Source organism: Panthera tigris (assembly GCF_018350195.1).
Source record: "Panthera tigris isolate Pti1 chromosome D3 unlocalized genomic scaffold, P.tigris_Pti1_mat1.1 chrD3_random_Un_scaffold_51, whole genome shotgun sequence".
Lineage (NCBI taxonomy): Eukaryota > Metazoa > Chordata > Mammalia > Carnivora > Felidae > Panthera > Panthera tigris.
The window spans coordinates 1-22,638 of NW_024962167.1; the positions used below are offsets into that span (position 1 = coordinate 1).

The following is a 22,638-nucleotide window of genomic DNA, read 5'->3' on the forward strand; positions in this document are numbered from 1 at the left end:
TCAGACCCATGCATTCTGGCCCCTACTAGGTATTGCTTCTCAAATTCTTCCATGAAATATCTTGTTGTCACTGAAGGCAGCATGTTCAGTTTTATAATCATGGAGAATAGCGACGTCAACACCTATGTGAATATATAAAATCATAGTTGATGTGGTGCTTGGGATATGAAAATAGAAATGTTTACCATAAGGTAAATTCCTATATTTCCTCCATTTGACCAATAGATACATTTGTACATTTATCTGATCATATATAATTTAAAAACATTAACAATGTTATGTTTTGTAGGAGAGTAAGGTTAGTAAACTATTCTGTAAGAGTATTGAAACATTTCGTTTTGTCGGCCATAGTCTCTGTGTAGCAGTTCAACTCTCCTGTTATGACCTCAGAGTAGCCATCAATCAGCATGTAGAGGAGAGTGTGGCTGGCTCCAAAAAGATTTTAGTTACAGGGACACTTGGGCGGCTTAGTTGTTTGAGCGTCCTCTTAATTTCCACTCGGGTCATGATCCCAAACCCCACATCATGAGACCGGTCATGAGACCGGTCATGAGACCGAGCCCCACATCAGGCTTCACCCTGAGCTTGCAGCCTGCTTACCATTTTCTCTGTCTCTCCCTCTGCCTCTCTTCCCCACTTCTGCATGCTCTCTCTCTGTCTCTCTCTCAAGTCAAGTCAAGTCAAAAAAAAAAAAAAACGTTTAGTTACAGAAACAGGTGATGGTGTTCTACGAGATTTTCAGAAGTTAAAATTATTTTTTTTCTTTATTTTAGTTGCAAGAAGCACAGGAACGACATGCAGAGGCCGTAAGATATGCTGAGGAGATGAAAGATCATATGCAAAAGTATAATTTAAACCTCACAGAAAATAACTTGTTTACTTATAAAGCAGATAAGCAGTGTAGTATGGGAAATGTATTACTTATGCCAGTATATCATTGTTCAGCTGGATACAAATTCCAGCTTTGAGCTATTTTGAAATGCAGAATTGTGGCATCTCATCTCTCAATGTTGCACCTTGTCCACAAAACACAATGAGAAAAATGGCACAATTCCCAAATCTTCCTCTTGACACCATTTTAAGAATTTATGTAATACCCTCATTTGTTCAGAAATTATACGGTGTTGTTTTAAATTTATGTGTGAGCATAATTATCTTAAGATCTGCATTTTAGGCTACAGGTGAAAAATGCCAGGCAAGAAGAAACCATCAAACATCAAGCGGCCCAAATTCAAGATCTTGAGAGCAACGTGATAAAGACAAGTTTGGTAAGTCGATCTCTTAATGTCTATCCTACTGAAAAGGAATCCTTATTTCACTAGTGGTACATAAGAATGTTTTGGATCATATGAAAAATCTCACAGATCAAAACAGTAGGTTCATATTGTTCCTACTTGCTACTAGTGATGTAATTCTTCTATATAGATGAAGTTGATTGAATTCATAAAGTAATGATGTTTATAGTGAGATTTTCATAAAAAAACATTGTGAGAGTCTAAAAAAACCAACATTTTGTATATACCATAGTGAGCATTTGGTTTAGTCCACCTTTGGCTACTGTTAATAATGCTGCTGTGAACGTTGGCATACAGGTGTGCGAGTCCCTGGTAATATTTCTCTGCGTGTTTCAAACGTCCCCAATCTTTGAGTGATCATTTCATCTTGAATTCTGACTTCCTCTTGTAATCTCATCCCTTCAGTGAGAGTTTGAGTTGGGTTATTTTAATGATGATTTGTTGTAATTTGTAATTACAAATCTGCAATTTATTCTCTTCATCAACAATGACTAGAGGTCATTACGCAAACGTCCTTCTCAAAGGAATGGACTTTTCTCCTTGTTGGATTTTGTAAAGGAAAAGAAATGCCAGTGAAAAAGTAGAAATGGCTGCTCGGTCAGGGCCTTACCTAGAAACATAGGGCTCCTACCATTGCAAGTTCAGAAGCTCTTTTTCTTTTTTTTTCCGTTCACTTGAGTTGATCAGCCTTTCAGAGATTTCACAATTCGATCTCAAAAAAGACTAATGTGCCATTCAGGATTCTAATTTATCGATATGTAGTGAAACCCCAAATGTTTTCCAAGCAGAACAGTTAATGTCATCCCACTCTCACCCTCCTTTGTAGGACTCACATTGTAAATCCTAAGTGGGAGCAATGAGGTAGATACACTGACCAACTCGTTTCTGTCAGTCACAAAAGCTATATAATATACATGCAAGTTTCATTGGACAGCTATACCCGTCAGGGGAACTAGAACATTCTGTTGACTGGTCCTTTTTGTGGCTGAAGAGACATTGAAAATTATTTTCTTTTCTAGACCTCTTATCAATGAGTCACATTGTATTAGGGAACTTCTCATGCGAGTAACATGACACTCTGTTGATCAGTCTTCTATGAATGAGAGTGCCAGGCGTTGTCCTGCTGCTGTGTCCTAAAGAAATCTTTAAGGTCTCTAAAACTAAAATTTGTAAGAATATCCGATACTGATGAAGCTTAGTAAAGAATAATGAGGGATTTTCTGTAGATGCCTATAGAAAGGAATTAGGGTTATGGCATGAAATTATCCGCCACTTTAAAGTCTTCCCTGTGAAACAAAAACTTAGATAGCTTTCAGCCAACTCATTCCATAGCTCTGACTTCTCTAGAAGGTCCTTATCTCCTGAATCCCCAAACCAGAGGCTTCCTGGGTTAGAAAGTTTTGGTGGGCGGGGGGCGTTATTCTTTTTGTTGTATCTTAGTTTCTATTTTTTTTAAATTTGCATCCAAATTAGTTAGCATTTAGTGAAGCAATGATTTCCGGAGTAGATTCCTTAGTGCCCCTTACCCGTTTAGCACATCCCCTCTCCCACACCCCTCCAGCAACCCTCAGTTTGTTCTCCATATTTATGAGTCTCCTCTGTTTGTCCTCCTCCCTGTTTTTATATTATTTTTGTTTCCCTTCCCTTTTGTTCATCTGTTTTGACTCTGAAAGTCCTCATACGAGGCAAGTCCTATGAATTTTGTCTTTCTCCGACTGAGTAATTTCACTTAGCGTAATCCCTCCAGTTCCATCCACGTAGTTGCAAATGGCAAGATTTCATTCTTTTTGATTGCCGAGTAATAATCCATGGAATCTATATACCGCATCTTCTTTTTTTTTTAATTTTTTTAATGTTTTATTCATTTTTGAGACAGGGAGAGACAGCATGAACAGGGGAGGGTCAGAGAGAGGGAGACACAGAATCTGGAAAAGGCTCCAGGCTCTGAGCTGTCAGCACAGAGCCCGACGCCGGGCTTGAGCTCACGGACCGCGAGATCATGACCTGAGCCGAAGTTGGCCGCTTAACCGACTGAGCCACCCAGGCGCCCCATACCACATCTTCTTTATCCATTCATCCATCAGTGGACAGTTGGGCTCTTTGCATACTGTGGCTATTGTTGAGAGTGCTGCTATAAACATGGCGGTGCATGTGTCCCTTTGAAACAGCACACCTGTATCCCTTGCATAAATGCCTAGTAGTGCAATTGCTGGGTGGTAGGGTAGGTCTCATTTTGGTTTTTGGAGGAAACTCCATACTGTTTTCCAGAGTGGCTGCACCAGCTTGCATTGCCACCAACAATGGAAAAGAGATCCTCTTCTCTGCATCCTCGCCAACATCTGTTGTTGCCTGAGTTGTTAATGTGAGCCATTCTGACAGACGCAAGGTGGTATCTCAGTGTGGTTTTGATTTGTATGACCATCTGGATGTCTTCTTTCGAGCAGTGTCTATTCATGTCTTTTGCCCGTTACTTCACTGGATTACTTGTGTTTCGGGTGTTGAGTTTGAGAAATTCTTTGTAGATTTTGGATACTAACCCTTTATCTGATATGTCATTTGCAAATACCTTCTCCCATTCTGTCGGTTGCCTTTTCGTTTTGGTGATTGTTTCCTTCGCCGTGCAGAAGCTTTTTATTTTGATGAGGTCCCCCTAGTTCATTTGTGCCTTTGTTTCCCTTGCCTCCGGAGACGTTTTGAATAAGAAGCTGCTGCAGGCAAGATCTAAGAGGGTTTTGCCTGCTTTCTCCTCGAGGATTTTGATGGCTTCCTGTCTTCCATTGAGGTCTTTCATCCATTTTGAGGTTATTTTCTGTGTAATGAACAACTTTTTATGTGAACATGTTTTGATTTCTCTTGGGTATATACCTATAAATACAGTTGCTGGTTCATATGGTAACTCTGTTAAATAAACCTTTTTTGTTTGTTTGTTTTTGTTTTGTTTTTTCAACCTTTTGAGGAGGGGCAGGCACCTGGGTGGCTCAGCCGGTTGAGTGGCCAGCTCTTGATTTCAGCTCATGTCATGATCTCAGGGTTGTGGAATCGAGCCCTACATTGGGCTCTGCCCTGAGCCTGGCGCCTGCTTGGGGTTCTCTCCCTCCCTCTCCTCTGTCCCTCTACCCCACTTGTGCACTCTCTCTCAAATATGTTTAGAAAAATTGTTTTTCTAGTTTAACCTTTTGAGGAACTGCCAGACTGTTTCCAAAGTGGCAGCAACATTACATTTTCATCAGCAGTTTTTGAGAGTTCCCGTTTTCCTGGTTCTTGCCAATGTTTGTCATTATCTGTTGCTTTTATGATAGCAATTCTAGTGGGTATGAAATGGCATCTTGTGGTTTTTGGTTTGCATTTTCTTATAACTAATGATGTTGAACATGTCTCTTTTATTTTTGAGAGAGACAGTGTGAGCAGGGGAGGGACAGAGAGAGAGGGAGACACAGAATCTGAAACAGGCTCCAGGCTGCGAGCTGTCAGCACAGAGCCCGATGCGGGGCTCGAACCCACGAACAGTGAGATCATGACCTGAGCCCAAGTCAGAAGCTTAACTGACTGAGCCACCCAGGCACCCCGAACATCTCCCTTTGAACGTGATTATTATCCATTTCTATATCATCTTGAAAGAACTAATCCATTCTTTTGCCCGTTTTTATATTGGATTGTCTTTTCATTATTGGAAGAGTTATTTAAATAGCCTACATACCAATCCCTTAGCAGATATGGGATTGTCAGGTATTTTCTCCTATTTAGTCACTTGCCTTTTCACTTTCTTGATGGTGATATTTGAAGCATAGAAGTTTTTAATTTTGATGAAGTAAACTTAATCCGCTTTTGTCTTTTGGTGTCATGTCTAAGAAATCATTGCCAAATCCAGTCACAAACATATACACGTCAGCTTTTGTCTAAGAATTTTATCATTTTAGCTCTTAGATTTTAAGTTAATTTTGTATATATGCTATGGGGTAGAGGTCTGATTTTATTACTTTGCATGTGGATATCCATTTGTCCCAGTACCATTTGTTACAATTGTTACAATACTGTAACTATTCTCATTCCATTTAATTGTCTGGCACCCTTGTGGTAAATCAGTTCACTGTAACGTGAGAGTTTATTTTTAGATTCTCAATGTTAATACATTGGTCTATATGTCTGTCCTTATGCCAGTACCGTATCAAATTTTATGAAAACTTTTTCCTAGTTATCTTGCAAATTACCAGTCACTTATGTAATAATAAAAAGTCAATGTAGTAGAACTTAACTTTGCACCTATAGAGATTTTTGCTTCCTGAAGGACCCTTTCGCCAGCCTATGCCTTGCTGACCCCATGACTCGATGTGAAGTCAGGCTCAAAAAGTTAAAATGCTCTTTCTTTAGTGTGTTCAGACTTTATTTATTTATTTATTTATTTACTTATTTACTTATTTATTTTTATATTTTTATTTTATTTATTTTATTGTTTTTTAGAGCATACACAAGCAGGATGTGGGTGTGTGTGTGGGAGAGAGAGAGAGAGAGAGAGAAGAGAGAAGAGAGATAATTTTTATCAGGTTTCACACTTAGTGTGAAGGCTGACAGGAGTCTTGATCCCATGACCCTGGGATCATGACCTGAGAGGTTGAGGCTCAACTGACTGAGCCACCCATGTTCCCTGCCTGTGCCAACTTTTAGTCTCTCAGTCAGTGCTGTCAACTTTCATTTCCATCAAATCTTGGCCATAGGATGTCTTGACTCAGTCTACCACTTACTTCATTATATTTTATTCTCTCATTATAATGCATAGACTCACCCATACTTTTCACCATCTAGGAAGGAAAAGATTAACTCTGGGCTATTCCTCTTTCCTGTTAAGCAATCTTGCTAATCCATCATCTTGCAATTCACAATGAGATCCTCTTCTGACCTGGTTCTTGTGTGTAACACTGGTGTTAATCCTATTCTTGGCACAGATCCTACATTCTTGGAAAACACAGTAGCCTGTATGGCTTTCTTTCACTTAAATAGAAAGATATGCATAGCTATGCGTTATAGCTCAGCATATAATTAATGGAATATACATTACATCATTCAAATAATTCAGCTGTACAAAGTGAGGTAGTATTATGTTGATTTATCAGAGACAAATAGTAGATTGGTAATTTGAATGACAAAAAATTTTTGAAGCCAGCTTGTATGATATGGAGAAGCATTGTGGGACAACACAAAGATGAAATGGTCTTACCTCCCCCCACAAGCAAGGTTGGAGTAAGGTAAAGGAGAATGTGCAGTTAATTGAAGTAGTGCTAAAGGACAGTACATTTGTTGTGCTACTGAGAAGATGAAAAATGATTTCATAACATTCTCTTTATTTCCTCACTGAGGGAAGGAGAATGAAGATTGAGTATTCAATGGATTAAAAAATACTCAAAGCTGCCTATTCCCTTTAATTGAAATCAGATCAAAGGCCCAATTTTGGTTATCAGATTGACTCTTTCTAGTTTTTCAACTATTGTGCTTCAAATCATATGTCTCTGTGCTTCTACCTTCACTTGAGGGGAAATTCTAAAGAGGCATTCCTGCCTACTTGTAAGAATTGTTGTAAGTGAAGGGAATCTTAGGAAACTTTCTTAGACACAGGAAGATGGCAGAGGAGTAGGAGGACTCTAGGCTTGCCTCATCCCACGAATACAACTAGATAACAATCAGCTCACCCTGAATACCCCAGAAATCGACCTGAAGACTGACAGAACAAACTCCACAACAAAAGGGAGAGAAGAGGCCACATCAAAGAAGGTCCTTGATGCAGAAATGTCGTCTAGAAGAGAAACCGATCCTGGCTGCTGCAGAGGGGAGGGAGTCGAGGTTGTGGATAAGGGTGAGAGAGAGAGGAACGCACAGGGGAACGCACAAAGAGAACATTTCCCCATACCCACTGGCTTGGAAAACAAGAGGGACTGAATTGCGTGAGTTCTTGCCACCAGTAGTGCTTAAAGTCTGGAGTTTTAAAGGGCATCCGGTTTAGCTGGGATAGAGCCCTGAGGTACTGCACTGCTCTTGGGCAGAGGGCAGGCAAACAACGTGGGAGCATACAGCATGGATACAGTGATCTGAAGAGTGCCTGGGGCACACAGTGGGGAGATTATTTGCTCTTCTCAGAGCACGTCCCTCAGAGGCAAAGTTCAGAGAGACCTGTCTGTAGGAACAAAGCCGCTGGCTGGCACCATCTCCTTCTCCTGCCCCTCACCACAAACATAAAGCCACCTGCAGGAAGCAGTGCATTGCTAACACTGGCTACCTAACTTGCTTACACCAAGCACCACCCCCTTGCCCTCTGGTGGAACTACCCTTCTCAATCACTCTTGCTTGAGTTGCAGCACAGCAGACCCCTCCCCCAAAAGACCAGGACAAACACCTGCCCACACTACATCTCCCAACCAGAGGGTTTCCCTTGGCCTCAGTTCCAGTAGAGGTGGTGACAGGTCTCATTTCCTAAGCAGACCAGAGCACACCTAGTTAAAACTCACTACATTCAGGTCAGGGACCAAACACTCACCAGACCAGGCAAGGAGAGCCTCTGCAGACGACTGGCCTGAAGGATAGCATAGCCAGAACACAACAGCAGGACACATGCAGCACACACTGGTGACACTCCCTGAAGTGCTAGACCCTAGGCATTACATGACGTCTTTTTCCTCAGTCCATTACTTTCGGGAGCAGGTGACATAACTGGCTTCTTTAAGACACAGAAGCTGTCAGATACTTAGACAAAATGAAAAGACAGAGGCATTTATCCAAATGAAAGAACAGGATAAGGCCATGGCCAGACACCGAAATGGGACAGATGTAAATAGCACGCCTAATGGAGAATTTAAAACCATGATCATAAGGATATTCAGTGGACTTGAGAAAAGAATGGAAGACATCAGTGAGACCCTTACCACAGACATAAAAGAGTTCAAGGATCAGAGATGAAGAGTGCAGTAAAATGAACAGCAAGCTGGAAGAAGCAGAGGAGCAAATTAATGACCTAGAAGACAAAGTAATGGAAAACAATGAAGCTGAAGAAGACAAAGAAGAATTATCCAATGAAGAATAGACTTAAGGAACTCGGTGTCTCCGTCAAATGTAAAAACATTCATATGATAGGAGTCCCAGAAGAAGAAGACAGAGAGAAGGGGACAGATAATTGACTTGAAGACAAAATAACTGAAAAATTCCCTAATGTGGAGAAGAAAACAGACATTGAGATCTAGGAGACACAGAGAACTTCCATCAAAATCAACACCCAAGACATGTTGTAATTAAATTTGCAAAATATACTGCTAACATCTTTTTTTTTAGTGTTTTGTTATTTGTTTTGTTTTGTTTTTGCTTTTGATTATTCTGTGACAGAACGCAGACACAAGCAGGGGAGGGGCAGAGAGAGAGAGAGAGAGAGAGAGAGAGAGAGAGGATCCCAAGCACTCTCTCTGTGCTGTCAGTGCAGAGCCCACTGGAGGCTTGAACCCAGGAACTGCGTGGTCACGACTTGAGCTAAGATCAAGTCATGCTTAACCGACTGAGCCACGCAGGCGCCCCACTGCTACAAATCTTAAAAGCAGCAAAACAAGTCATTAACTTCCAAGGAGAAACCCACAAGGCTAGCAGGAGATTTTTCAATAGAAACTTTGCAAGGCATAAGGAAAAGGCATGATATATTCAAAGTGCTGAATGAGAAAAATCTGCAGCCAAATATACTCTATCCAGTAAGGCTATCATTCATGATAGAAGGAGAGGTAAAGAACTTCTCAGACAAACAAAAATGGAAGGAGTTTGTGACCACTAAATCAGCCTGTAAGAAATATTATCGGGAACTCTGAGTGGAAAGGAGAGATCAAAAGTGACAGTATAAAGGCAGAAAATGTAAAAGCAGTAAAAATGTATATTTCTGTAAACAAATCAGTCAAGGAATGCCCCCAAAAAGGATGTACAATATAATAGCTTATCTAAACCATGGGGAGGAGAAAAAAAATGAGTTCTAACTTCATTGACCATCAACTTAATATAGACTGCTACATGCAGAGGAGGTGATATACAAATTAATGCTTATCATATACCAACACCCACTAATAAACATGCAAAGAATAAAGAGAAAGAAATCCAAATATATCATTAAAGCAAATTAGAAAGACATCAAAGAGAGAAAAACAATAAAGGATTTGAGAAAATCTCCAGAAACAACCACAAAACAAGTAGTAAAATGACAATAAATAGATACCTGTCAATAATTATTTTATATATAAATGCAATAAACACTCCAACCAAAAGACCTAGGGTGACAGGATGGATTAAAAAACACGACCCATCTGTATGCTGCCTATAAAAACCTCATTTTAGACATAAAGACACCTGCAGATTAAAAGTGAGGGGATGCTTGCACTGTTGGTGGTAATGCAAACTGGTGCAGCCGCTCTGGAAAACAGTGCGGAGGTTCCTCAAAAACAATTGAAAATAGAACTACCCTATGACCCCTCAAGAGCACTACTGGGAATTTATGCAAAGGATACAGGAGTGGTGATTCATAGGGGCACATGTACTCCAATGTCTAAAGCAGTGCTTTCAACAACAGCCAGATTGTGGAAAGAGCCTAAATGCCCATCAACTGGTGAGTGGGTAAAGAGATGTGGTTTATATATACACTGGAATACTACCTGGCAAGGAGAAAGGGTGAAATCGTGCTATCTGTTGCAATGTGGATGGAACTGGAAGGTATTATGCTACATGAAATAAGTCACAGAATGACAGATATCATAAGTTTCCGCTCATATGTGGAACTTGAGAAACTTAACAGAAGACCGTGGGGGAAGGGAAGGGGAAAAGTAGTTACAAACAGAGAAGGAGAGGGGCAAACCATAGGAGACTCTTGAATGCAGAGAACAAATAGAGGGTTGATGGGGGGAGCGGTGGGTGAGAAAGGAAAGGGGGTGGTGGGCATTGAGGAGGGCACTTGTTGGGATGAGCCCTGGGTGTTGTCTATAAGTGATGAACCACAGGAATCTACCCCCAAAACCAAGAGCACACTGTACACCCTGTATGTTAGCCAAGTTGACAATAAATTCTATTCAAAACAAATGGAAACGAGGGGATGGAGAAAAATTTATCACGTTAAAAGAAAAAGTAGCGATACTTTTGTTAGACAAAAGAGTCCTTAAAACAAACATTGTGGGGCACCTGGGTGCCTCAGTCATTTGAGCGACCGACTAGGTCTTGGCTCAGATCATGATCTTATGGCTGGTGGCTTTGAGCCCCATGTTGGGCTCCAGGCTGACAGCATGGAGGCTGCTTGAAATTTTCTCCCCCCCTTTCTATGTCCCTCCCCAACTCTGTCTCTCTCAAAATAAATAAACTTAACCAAAAACAAAGACTGTAGCAAGAGCCAAAGAATGCTACTATATCATAATAATTCCAATAGGAAGATCTAACAATTGTAAATATTTATGCACCCACCATGAGAGCACTCAAGTACATAAAACAATAACCAACATAAAAGAACTAATTGATAATAATACAGTACTAGGGTAATTTAACACCCCATTTACATCAATAGATCTTAGTTAAAAAAATCACCAAAAAATACATCTTAACAGAAAATCACCAAAGAAAGAGTGGCTTTGAGCCATACAGAGAAAGACAGATACCATATGTGTTCACTCTTTTGTGGATCCTGAGAAGCTTAACAGGAACCCATGGGGGAGGGGAAGGAAAAAAAAAGAGGTTAGAGTGGGAGAGAGCCAAAGCATAAGACACTCTTAAAAACTGAGAACAAACTGAGGGCTGATGGGGGGTGGGAGGGAGCAGAGGGTGGGTGATGGGTATTGAGGAGGGCACCTGTTGGGATGGGCACTGGGTGTTGTATGGAAGCAAATGTGACAATAAATTTCATATATTAAAAAAAAAAAAAAAGAAAGAAAGAAAGAATGGCTTTGAATGGCAGACAGGACCAGATTGGATTTAAGAGATTTTTTCAGAACGTTCCATCCTAAAACAGAATACACGTTGTTTTCAAGTGTACATGGAATATTCTCAAGAATGGATCACAAACAAAAAACAGGCCTTAATTATTAAAAAACAATACATGCAGGTTAAATAACGTGCTACTACACTGGAATGGGTTAAGCAGGAAATACAAGAAGAAATTTTAAAAAATACATGTATACAAATGGAAATGAGAAAACAATGGTCTGAAACCTTTGAGATGCTGCAAAAGTAGTCCTAAGAGGGAAGTACAAAGCAATATAAGCCTACTTCAAGAAGCAAGAAAAATTTCAAACAACATAACCTTACACCTAAAGGAGCTAGAAAAAGAACGACAAATGAAGCCTGAAGCCAGCAGAAGAAAGCAAGTAATAATGATCAGAGCAGGGGGCCCTTGGGTGGCTTCACTGGTTAAGTGTCTGACTCTCGATTTTGGCTCAGGTCATGATCCCACAGTAGTGAGATCGAGCCCCGTGTTAGGCTCTCTGCTGGCAGCATGGAACCTGTCTGGGATTCTCTCTCTCTCTCTCTCTCTCTCTGCCCATCCCCCACTCATGTGTGGTCTCTCTCAAAATAAAATTAAAAAAGAGATTAAAGCAGAAATGAATGATAGACAAACAAAAAACAGATAAAACTAGAACAGATCAATGAAACCTAGAGCTGGTTCTTTGTGAAAATTAATAAAACTGATAAGGCGTTAGCCAGAGTAATCAACAAGAAAATAGAAAAGACCGAAATAAATAAAACCACAAATGTGAGAGTAGAAATAAGAACCAACACCACAGAGATACAAACATTTATGAGAGAATATTGTGAAAAACTGTATGCCAACAAATTGGACAACTTAGAAGAAATGAATAAATTCCTAGAAACATATAACTTACCAAACTAAAACAAGAAGAAATAGAAATTTGAAAAAAAACATCAATAACCAGCAAGGAAACTGAATCAGGAATCAAAAAACTCTCAACAAACACAAGTCTAGGACCAGATGACTTCAGATGTAAATTTTAACATGTAAAGAAGAGCTAATACCAAAAAAGAAAAAGAAAGAAAGAAAGAAAGAAAGAAAGAAAGAAAGAAAGAAAGAAAGAAAGAAAGAAAGAAAAGAAAAAGTTTAACCTGTCCTTTTCAAATTGTTCCAGAAAAACATAAAAGGAAGGGAAATTTCCAAATTCATTCTATGCCAGCTTTACCCTGATACCAAAACCAGATAAAGACACCGCAAAGAGAATTACAGGCCAGCATCTCTGATGAACATGCAAAAATCTTCAAGAAAATAAGCAAACTGAATCCAACAATACATTAAAAAATCATTCACCAGGGGCAGGGGCAGCTGGGTGGCTTAGTCAGGTAAGCATCCAACTTCAGCTCAGGTTACGATCTCATGGTCCGTCGGTTTGAGCCCAGTTTCAGGCTCTGTTGACAGCTTGGACCCTGGAGCCTATTTCAGATTCTGTGTTTCCATCTCTCTCTGTCCCTCCCCTGCTTGTGCTTTTTCTCAAAAATAAATAAACATTAAAAAAAATCATTCAGTGTAACCAAATGGGATTTATCCCTGGTTTGCAGGGGTGGTTCAATATTTGCAAATCAATGAATGTGATACCTCATATTAATTTTCAAAAAAAGCATAAAATCATATCATTGCAATAGATGCAGAAAAATAATTTGACAAACTATAACAAACTATAACATCCATTCATGATGGATGTTTTCTTTTTCATTTTATTTATTTATTTTTATTTTATTTTTTTTCAATATATGAAATTTATTGTCAAAATGGTTTCCATACAACACCCAGTGCTCATGCCAAAAGGTGCCCTCCCCAATACCCATCACCCACCCTCCCCTCCCTCCCACCCCCCCTCAACCCTCAGTTTGTTCTCAGTTTTGAAGAGTCTCTCATGCTTTGGCTCTCTCCCGCTCTAACCTCTTTTTTTTTTCCCTTCCCCTCCCCCATGGGTTTCTGTCAAGTTTCTCAGGATCCACATAAGAGTGAAAACATATGGGATCTGTCTTTCTCTGTATGGCTTATTTCACTTAACATCACACTCTCCAGTTCCATCCACATTGCCACGAAGGGCCATATTTCGTTCTTTCTCATTGCCCTGTAGTACTCCATTGTGTATATAAACCACAATTTCTTTATCCATTCATCAGTTGATGGACATTTAGGCTCTTTCCATAATTTGGCTATTGTTGAGAGTGCTGCTATAAACATCGGGGTACAAGTGCCCCTATGCATCAGTACTCCTGTATCCCTTGGGGAAATTCCTAGCAGTGCTATTGCTGGGTCATAGGGTAGGTCTATTTTTAATTTTCTGAGGAACCTCCACAGTGTTTTCCAGAGTGGCTGCACCAATTTGCCTTCCCACCAACAGTGCAAGAGGGTTCCCGTTTCTCCACATCCTCGCCAGCATCTATAGTCTCCTGATTTGTTCATTTTGGCCACTCTGACTGGTGTGAGGTGATATCTGAGTGTGGTTTTGATTTGTATTTCCCTGATAAGGAGTGACGTTGAGCATCTTTTCATGTGCCTGTTGGCCATCCGGATGTCTTCTTTAGAGAAGTGTCTATTCATGTTTTCTGCCCATTTCTTCACTGGGTTATTTGTTTTTCGGGTGTGGAGTTTGGTGACCTCTTTATAGATTTTGGATACTAGCCCTTTGTCCGATATTTCATTTGCAAACATCTTTTCCCATTCCGTTGGTTGCCTTTTAGTTTTGTTGGTTGTTTCGTTTGCTGTACAGAAGCTTTTTATCTTCATAAGGTCCCAGTAATTCATTTTTGCTTTTAATTCCCTTGCCTTTGGGGATGTGTCGAGTAAGAGATTGCTACGGCTGAGTTCAGAGAGGTCTTTTCCTGCTTTCTCCTCTAGGGTTTGGATGCTTTCCTGTCTCACATTCAGGTCCTTTATCCATTTTGAGTTTATTTTTGTGAATGGTGTGAGAAAGTGGTCTAGTTTCAACCTTCTGCATGTTGCTGTCCAGTTCTCCCAGCACCATTTGTTAAAGAGACTGTCTTTTTTCCATTGGATATTCTTTCCTGCTTTGTCAAAGATTAGTTGGCCATACGTTTGTGGGTCTAGTTCTGGGGTTTCTATTCTATTCCATTGGTCTATGTGTCTGTTTTTGTGCCAATACCATGCTGTCTTGATGATGACAGCTTTGTAGTAGAGGCTAAAGTCTGGGATTGTGATGCCTCCTGCTTTGGTCCTCTTCTTCAAAATTACTTTGGCTATTCGGGGCCTTTTGTGGTTCCATATGAATTTTAGGATTGCTTGTTCTAGTTTCGAGAAGAAGGCTGGTGCAATTTTGATTGGGATTGCATTGAATGTGTAGATAGCTTTGGGTAGTATTGACATTTTGACAATATTTATTCTTCCAATCCATGAGCAGGAATGTCTTTCCATTTCTTTATATCTTCTTCAATTACCTTCATAAGGTTTCTATAGTTTTCAGCATACAGATCTTTTACATCTTTGGTTAGGTTTATTCCTAGATATTTTATGCTTCTTGGTGCAATTGTGAATGGGATCAGTTTCTTTATTTGTCTTTCTGTTGCTTCATTGTTAGTGTATAAGAATGCAACTGATTTATGTACATTGATTTTGTATCCTGCAACTCTGCTAAATTCATGTATCAGTTCTAGCAGACTTTTGGTGGAGTCCATCGGATTTTCCATGTATAATATCATGTCATCTGCAAAAAGTGAAAGCTTGACTTCATCTTTGCCAATTTTGATGCCTTCGATTTCCTTTTGTTGTCTGATTGCTGATGCTAGAACTTCCAACACTATGTTAAACAACAGCGGTGAGAGTGGGCATCCCTGTCGTGTTCCTGATCTCAGGGAAAAAGCTCTCAGTTTTTCCCCATTCAGGATGATGTTAGCTGTGGGCTTTTCATAAACGGCTTTTATGATCTTTAAGTATGTTCCCACTATCCCGACTTTCTCAAGGGTTTTTATTAAGAAAGGGTGCTGAATTTTGTCAAAGGCCTTTTCTGCATCGATTGACAGGACCATATGATCATGATGGATGTTTTGAATAGCAGCACACCTCAACAAAGTAGGCTTAGAGGAACCATACCTCGACATAATAAAGGCCATATATGGAAAATGAACAGCTAATATGATCCTAACTGGGGAAAAACTGAGAGAAAAACTTCTTAGATCTTGCTTCTAGTTATCTGCTTCTTCTCATTAGCACGGTTGGTTGTTAATAAATTAATCTTAACATTTATTGCATCCTACTTTAATGGAGACCAACTTCTCCTATACAAGTTTATGTGTCTTATCTCTTTTTTTTCATCCACTGTTCCATTTATCATTTTTGTTTCTTCTTAACAAACTCCCCAAAGGTTAGATTTCTTTTGTTCACAAATCTGTTAGGAAAAGTGTGCCAGGACAGCTAGTGTCTGCCCCGCTCAGCTTCAGGTGGGGCAACTGAAAGATTTGGGGCTGGATCCATTTGAAGACTTGTTCACTAACGTCTGGTTGTTGATGCTGGCTGTTGCCTGGGACTGCAGTTCAGGAGGCAGCAGAAACACTTAAACTGACACACCTAGACCCTCTTTGTGGCCTAGACTTCCTCACTAGATGGGGAGCTAGATTCCAAGTAAGCAGCCTGAGATACAGAGCAAGGCAGAAGCTGTATCGCCTTTTGTCACCTAGGCTTGGAATACACACAGCATCATAGTCACATATTCTGTTCATTAGGAGCAAGTCACTAAGGTTGTACCATGGTCTTTTTTTTTATGGAATTAATATTTGAAACCTATGGACACCTTTAAAAAGCAGTATAATTTACCCACTGGCCACAAATGTTTGTATTCCTCCCACCTGAAAAATACATTCACTCCCCTCCCCCTCCAATACCTCCTGCAAGTTTCAGTTATCATGGCATCAGGTTCAAGGCTTGAGTCCAAGATCTTACCATCTTAATCAGGTGCAGTGGGGATAAGCTGCCTGGGTTATGGTATCTAAAGTATAGCCCCTTGAGTGCAAGTGTTCTCAATATGAGGACTTGAGAACAAAAGAGACAGTTATTTGCCACTCACAAATGCAACATTCTGGTCAACTGCTGAAGACTCTCCCATTCAGAAAAAGAAGATGGGAAGCACCCTAGTCCATAAGAGTTTTGAAATATAGCCTGATGCATGCTGTCAGTTCTTAAGCTAGGACTTAGTCCTAACCACGGGAATACTTTCTCCATGTCTCTTCCCTTTCTTTACTCTTTGAGCTCTTGGTTCCTTCCTTTTCATAAGGAATGACCTGTATTTGCAGCTGTTTTTTCATCCTGCTTCCTCCCTGTGGGACTTCTAAGACCCAAAGGCCTCTTTTCATTTTGCACGATTTGGTCTCTTTTAGTCCAAGCTAGCAAATAGTATGTTTGCTACTATAAATCTCTTACCTTTTTTTAGTTTTCTGTAATTATTACTGGATTTCATGCCGTGTTTTAGCAAAGCGACCCTCCCAAGTCCTTTTGAGATCAGCTTTTCGCTTCAGGTTTCCTGTGAAGCTCTTATATGACGATGCCTTTAAAATTCGTCTACTCTTGGGGCTCCTGGCTGGCTCAGTTGGTAGAGCATGTGACACTTGATCTCTGGGTGCTGAGTTTAAGCCCCATGTCGGGTGTGGAACCTACTTTAAAAAAAAAAAATCTTATACTCTTAAGATCCCTAAAGATTTGGAGGCATACCTTAAATCTTTCTGTTTTCCTGGTAGCACCCTGGATTTTCTCGTAACCCAAAAGCCATTTCTTCATGTCAGCATTATTTGATAGTTCCACACGTAGAGAGGCTGTAAATGAGAAACAGATACTTGAACCCACTAAGTCCTGGTTCCTTTCAGTTGCATAGTCTTTCTTTAGTTTCTCTTTCCTATCTGTTTACTCTCAGGTATTTTGTAGCATGACTTCCCTTTCCTCCAGTGTCATTTTCTTCACTTGCTTAGAAACCCTTGCTGTCAGCCTCTTCACAGGCCATCAGGCTTCCACTAAGTGTCTCGTGGAGGCCCTTTTTGGGTCTCATTCTTATGCTTTTCTACATCTTTCCAGGTTCCACCTACCTCCTGGTTCAAAGGAAGTTTAGTTTTAGGTTTTTTGAATAGCAGCACACCATTTTTAGTATCAGTATCTGTGGTAGTAATTTACTGCTGCATAATAAGCCACCTCAAAGCCTAGTAGTTCAAAACAGCATTTATCTTGTTCACCAATCTTTAGTTTAGGCAAAGCATAGTAGGGCAACTCATTTCTTCTTCGTTTGGCATCAGCTGGCATAACTGGAAGCTGGAGACTAGAATCATCTAAAGGCTTGTTCATGCACGTGTTTGGCTGTTGAAGCTGGCCTTTGGCTAGGACGTTGGCTAGTCTCAGCTGGAGTATCTACATGAAGACTCACTAGGTAGCCTGGGATTCCTCAAAACGTGGTGGCTGGGTTCTAAGGGTGAGCTTCCCTAGAGAAAGAAAGTGAGATGGAAGCTGTATCACATTTTCCAAGCTGGCCTTAAAAATCACAGCAGTGGGGCGCCTGGGTGGCTCAGTCGGTTAAGCGGCCGACTTCGGCTCAGGTCACGATCTCGCGGTCCATGAGTTCGAGCCCCGCGTCGGGCTCTGGGCTGATGGCTCAGAGCCTGGAGCCTGCTTCCGATTCTGTGTCTCCCTCTCTCTCTGCCCCTCCCCCGTTCATGCTCTGTCTCTCTCTGTCTCAAAAATAAATAAAACGTTAAAAATCACAGCAGTTCTGCATATTCTGCTCACTAGAAACCAGTTACTGAAGCCAGCATATATTTAAGGGGCAGGATTTTCACAGAAGTATCAACAAATTTATAAAACGACCACATCCACTCACCTTGTCTTACCAATCATATATAATGGATGGAAGACCTTCCCAACTCAGCATCACTGAAACTCCAGCCAGTTTTGTTGTTGTTGTGGTTGTTGTTGTTGTTGTTGTTGTTTAGTATGATCTCTTATTTCCTAGAAAGTAACAAAGGATTACAAGATAACAGTATTGAATTAATTTTGTTTTTGTCTCAAAAAAATATGTGGATTATCCAATTAAAGTTTTATACTGGGAGATGTGATTTCTTAACCTGGAGAATTATTTCTCCCGGGAACGCAGTTCAAATTAGCATGAAAACATTTGCAGCTCCGAAAAAGGCCGTGGCATTAGAAACATTACTTGTAGATTCATGAATTAGAGTCTTATTTTCAGAGTCTTATCTTGGGACGTATTTTTGAACTCGGGCATACATAAGTCAATATGATATTGCTAAAACTTCTTTAAAAATTATGGAGTGTTAAGATCGGGGAAGGGCTAAGAGACTTTCTCCTAAGAGGGGACTTATTTTATGAAAGAAAGATATGAAAGAATGATAGAAAAATAAAAGTATAGAATCAAGTGCAAATGTTGTGTAGTAAAGACAATGATAGCAAAGATCTATTTCAGTAACACCTGATGGCTTTAACTTTGCTCTTGATTTTCTGAGTTGTTTAAGGGTCCACATTCTAAGACAGGGAACATTTTATTGCAAATGAGTTTATCTAACATTTTGAGTGCCTGGTTGGTTCAGTCACCCTTGATGTTGAGATTGTGAGTTCAAGCCTCACACTGGGCTTAGAGGTTACTTAAAATCTGAAAAAAAATTTGATAGTAGTTTTGGGTTAGACTCTTTTCACTCCACTTCCAAACTATAGTGTTTTATTCATGCAGGCTGATGTCCTTACAACACAACTGGAAACTACATCTTCAAAATGTCTACACCTGGATGCAAAAAATCAAATTCTTCAACAAGAGTTATTATCAATGAAAGCTTTCGAAGAAGAACGTGAAAAACTAGAGAGCGATAACAAGAAGTTACAACAAGAAGTAGTAAAATTGAAACAATTTATGGAAATGAATATGGTAGAGCGCAGTCAAGTGGAACAGTATAAACGGGAGATTGAAGAAAGAGCACGACTGGACATAGTAGAAAAATTACACGAAGTCACCCTGTTTTTACAGGTTAATTGATTCATCTGTAATGTGCTTTCATTCATTTCACTGCAAATTCCATTTTGGATAGATGTGTTGTATGGGTTTCCTCTACTTGCTTTATGGTAATTTGTAGACTTCTGGAGGCATTTGTTCGTCCCTTGAACGAGTTCAGTTTTCATCATTGTTCCTACTAAATCGAGAGGATAAGAAAAAATGATGATTTAAACAACTAGTCTCACTATTAAGAGGAAAAGAAAAATTATGATTTAAAAATTGCACTGTACTTGGATTATTCTTAAGGTTATTGTCGACTTTAAAAATTTTGTCATTGATTCTATTATTTGAATTATCAGATTGCGTGAATACTAATACAAGAATGATTGAACTTTAATTTTATAAATCATATTTAATTCAGTTGACATTGATGATAAATATTTTACACTTGAGCTTTTTTTTCATTTAAAATTGCTCTCTGAATCATTGACTCAGAACTAAAGGAAACAGGTATAATTAATTATTCAGATTATAGCTATTTTAAAACTGTCCCGTTAATTTGCTTTAGGCACAAGCAGCAGCTCAAGAAAACTTGGACCAGTTAAGAGAAAATGCTCATGCTTCAACGAGAAGTCAAATGGAACTTAGAATTAAAGATCTGGAATCTCAGGTCTCTACAATGAAGACGTCTCAAGAAGAATCTACTAAAACAGAGTTGGAAACCTACAGGCAACTCTACCTAGAAGAATTAAAAGTTAGAAAGTCCTTGAGAAATAAGCTGAACAGGTAAGCCAAAACAGAATCATAGACAAGAAATTTAGCTTATTAATTTGCCTCTAAAGCATAATTTCTGTGGAGCCAAGATCATGAGATGAGTAGGAAGTGAAAGCCAACTAGATCGTGTAATTTTGGAAAATGATGTTTCTAAGTGAACTTACCTTTGAAATGTTAGTCCAGGACAGTTTGCATCCCTCCTCTTCTTTTTGGTTCTTTTTGGTTTTACAGGACCTCTTCCCCCACCCACCGCCCCCCCCCGCACCCCCCGCCCTGTATATTTTCCATTGATCGGATCTGCTAGTCTTTAAGTGCATTGTTTGAAGCTTTCTCATTTAGAAGTATATTATTATAAAATTGCTTGCCAGAAGTACCCTAAATAGAAATGTCGATGAGTTCATTTTTGGAAGATGACATCTTTAACCTAAAAGCTCAAGTACTACTACTACTACTCATCCTGGCAGCTTGGTACATTTATTCTCTTGATTGTGAACTTTGGTATTATTACTAGAGTGGGCCTTGAGACAAAGTATCCTTTATGTTTTTTCTACTTTACATAATGGCATATATGTGAAATACAGAAAGACTCACACAGGGCTGAAGGGGAGTATAATTCCCAAAGTGGCTAAAACGAGCACCATGGTGGGAGGGAGACAGAAAGGGCAGATTCTGCCTCCAGTGCCTTGGTAACTGTTATAAGCTAATTGCCTCTGTAGCTGTTTTAGTTCTTTCTGATCACACCTCTGCCATCTACTATCTCCCCTAGAGCTTGTTGGTCTCACTGATTCCTCGGTGTCAAATGCTCAGTTTCTTTGAGATAGTAAGTGAAATGTACAAGAGTGGTGAAAGCAAATGCTTGAAAATGACTTTGAGGGATGGTTTATTTTTATATCTGTAAACAGGTTTACGAAATATAAGTATGTATATATAATGGCATCCTGAAGGATCCTGCCGGTACAGCCATTCCAGAAGACAGCAAGTATTATTCATTAAGCCGTGTACATCACTGATAGCCACTTCTCTCCCTTCCCTCACTTGAATTGTTCGTTAGGGGTCCCGCTGGAAACATAAGTATTTCTTTAGAACAATTTTAAAAGTATAATTTTAGATAGTAGGTGTGCTCTGTCACATGTTCAGTGTTAAAACACTGTTCAATGGCAAATGCTATTTACTATTATGGAAACTTAAAAAGATGTGAGTCATTTAGGAATGATTTAGGGAAAAAGAAAATGTATTTGTGTTTTTTAATCTTCACAGGACTAATGAGAGGCTGTCAGAGAACAATACAAAACTTCTTGCGGAGAGACAGCAGCATCAAACTTTACTCAGGACTCTTACTATGAGCCCAGGCCTGGAAACACCTTATTGTGGACATTTTGAAAATAATTCAGTGCTCAATGGAAACCTTACTCCAAGAGGAAACTTGGTGATTCCTACCTTAAAACCACGGCCGTCATATGACTACTGGGAGACTTCCTTGTGGAAGGTTAGTTATATTATCTGTTTTACTTTGGGTTTCAGATATCTGATATAATTGTTGCTTTTAATTTGGTGAAATTCTGAGTTGTTTAAGTAACTAATACATACGAAGTAAAAGTCATAATTATATGTGCTAAGAAAGAATTGAGGTAAATTATATATATATATATATATATATGTGAATATATATATATATATATATATATATATATATATATATATTTTAGTCCCTTGTTGTCTCATTTCCAAGAGATACTTATTTTTATTTTATTTTAGCGAGAGAATGAGTGAGTGCATGCAGGGGAGGGGCAAAAGGAGAGGGAGAAAGAGAATCCCAAGCAGGTTTCATGCTCAGCACAGAGCCCAATGTGGGGCTCAGTCTCAAAACCATGAGATCATGACCTGAATCAAAATCAAGATTTGGACACTGAAAACAACTGAGCCACCCAGGTGTACCACAAGAGACACCTAGTATTAACTGTATTCAATAAATATAACTAAACTGACCCATGTTAAATTTCTTGAAAAGCTTTCATTTAAATTTGATTTTAGAAAGTAAATGTTATTGCCTGCTGACCACAGGTACACTTAGATGCTTGGACTTATTTTCAGTTGGCAGTGGTTCATAAACATTTGAAGGTTTTGCTATCATCCAGTTTTTGCACCCCTGTATGTCAGTGAATGATCGTCCTCCAAACACTTAACGACATATGAATGTTTACTATTTAAAAGAATCCAAGGGGGTGCCTGGGTGGGTCAGTCATTTCAGCATCTAACTCTTGATCTCAGCTCAGTTTTGATCTCAGGGTCATGAGTTCAAGTCCTGCATTGGGCTCTACACTAAGCATGGAGGCTACTTTAAAAAAAAAAAAAGAATCCACGGTAAGTCCTTTTTATGAATTAAATCAACTTGTAACACTAAAATGGTTAATTTCTCTTTTAAGTTAAATTTTTGCTATTTTCTTACATGAGAATACATCTTTAATTGCTTTCTTACTTATGGCACTCTTTTTTCTTTTTCCTTTTTTTTTGACTTATAGCACGTTTGTTTCAATTTTTATTGAATCGCTCTTGATGAACGATTGTAGAGCATTTTATAAATAGCTAAATCAAGAAAATACTTGAATTTTTAAAAT

At 39.3% G+C, this 22,638-nt stretch overlaps 1 protein-coding gene across 1 annotated transcript in view; it reads left to right on the plus strand.

Annotated features, from left to right (window-relative positions):
* Positions 1–763: 763 nt before the first annotated feature.
* LOC122236229 (ankyrin repeat domain-containing protein 26-like) overlaps positions 764–22,638 on the plus strand; it is a 28,099-nt gene continuing 6,224 nt past the window's right edge. Inside the window, exons 1-5 of the mRNA XM_042977121.1 lie at positions 764–806; positions 1,175–1,268; positions 18,992–19,282; positions 19,818–20,035; positions 21,281–21,509. Of these exons, the coding sequence (XP_042833055.1) occupies positions 796–806; positions 1,175–1,268; positions 18,992–19,282; positions 19,818–20,035; positions 21,281–21,509 (843 nt within the window). The 5' untranslated portion in view covers positions 764–795. The remainder of the gene's footprint in view (positions 807–1,174; positions 1,269–18,991; positions 19,283–19,817; positions 20,036–21,280; positions 21,510–22,638) is intronic.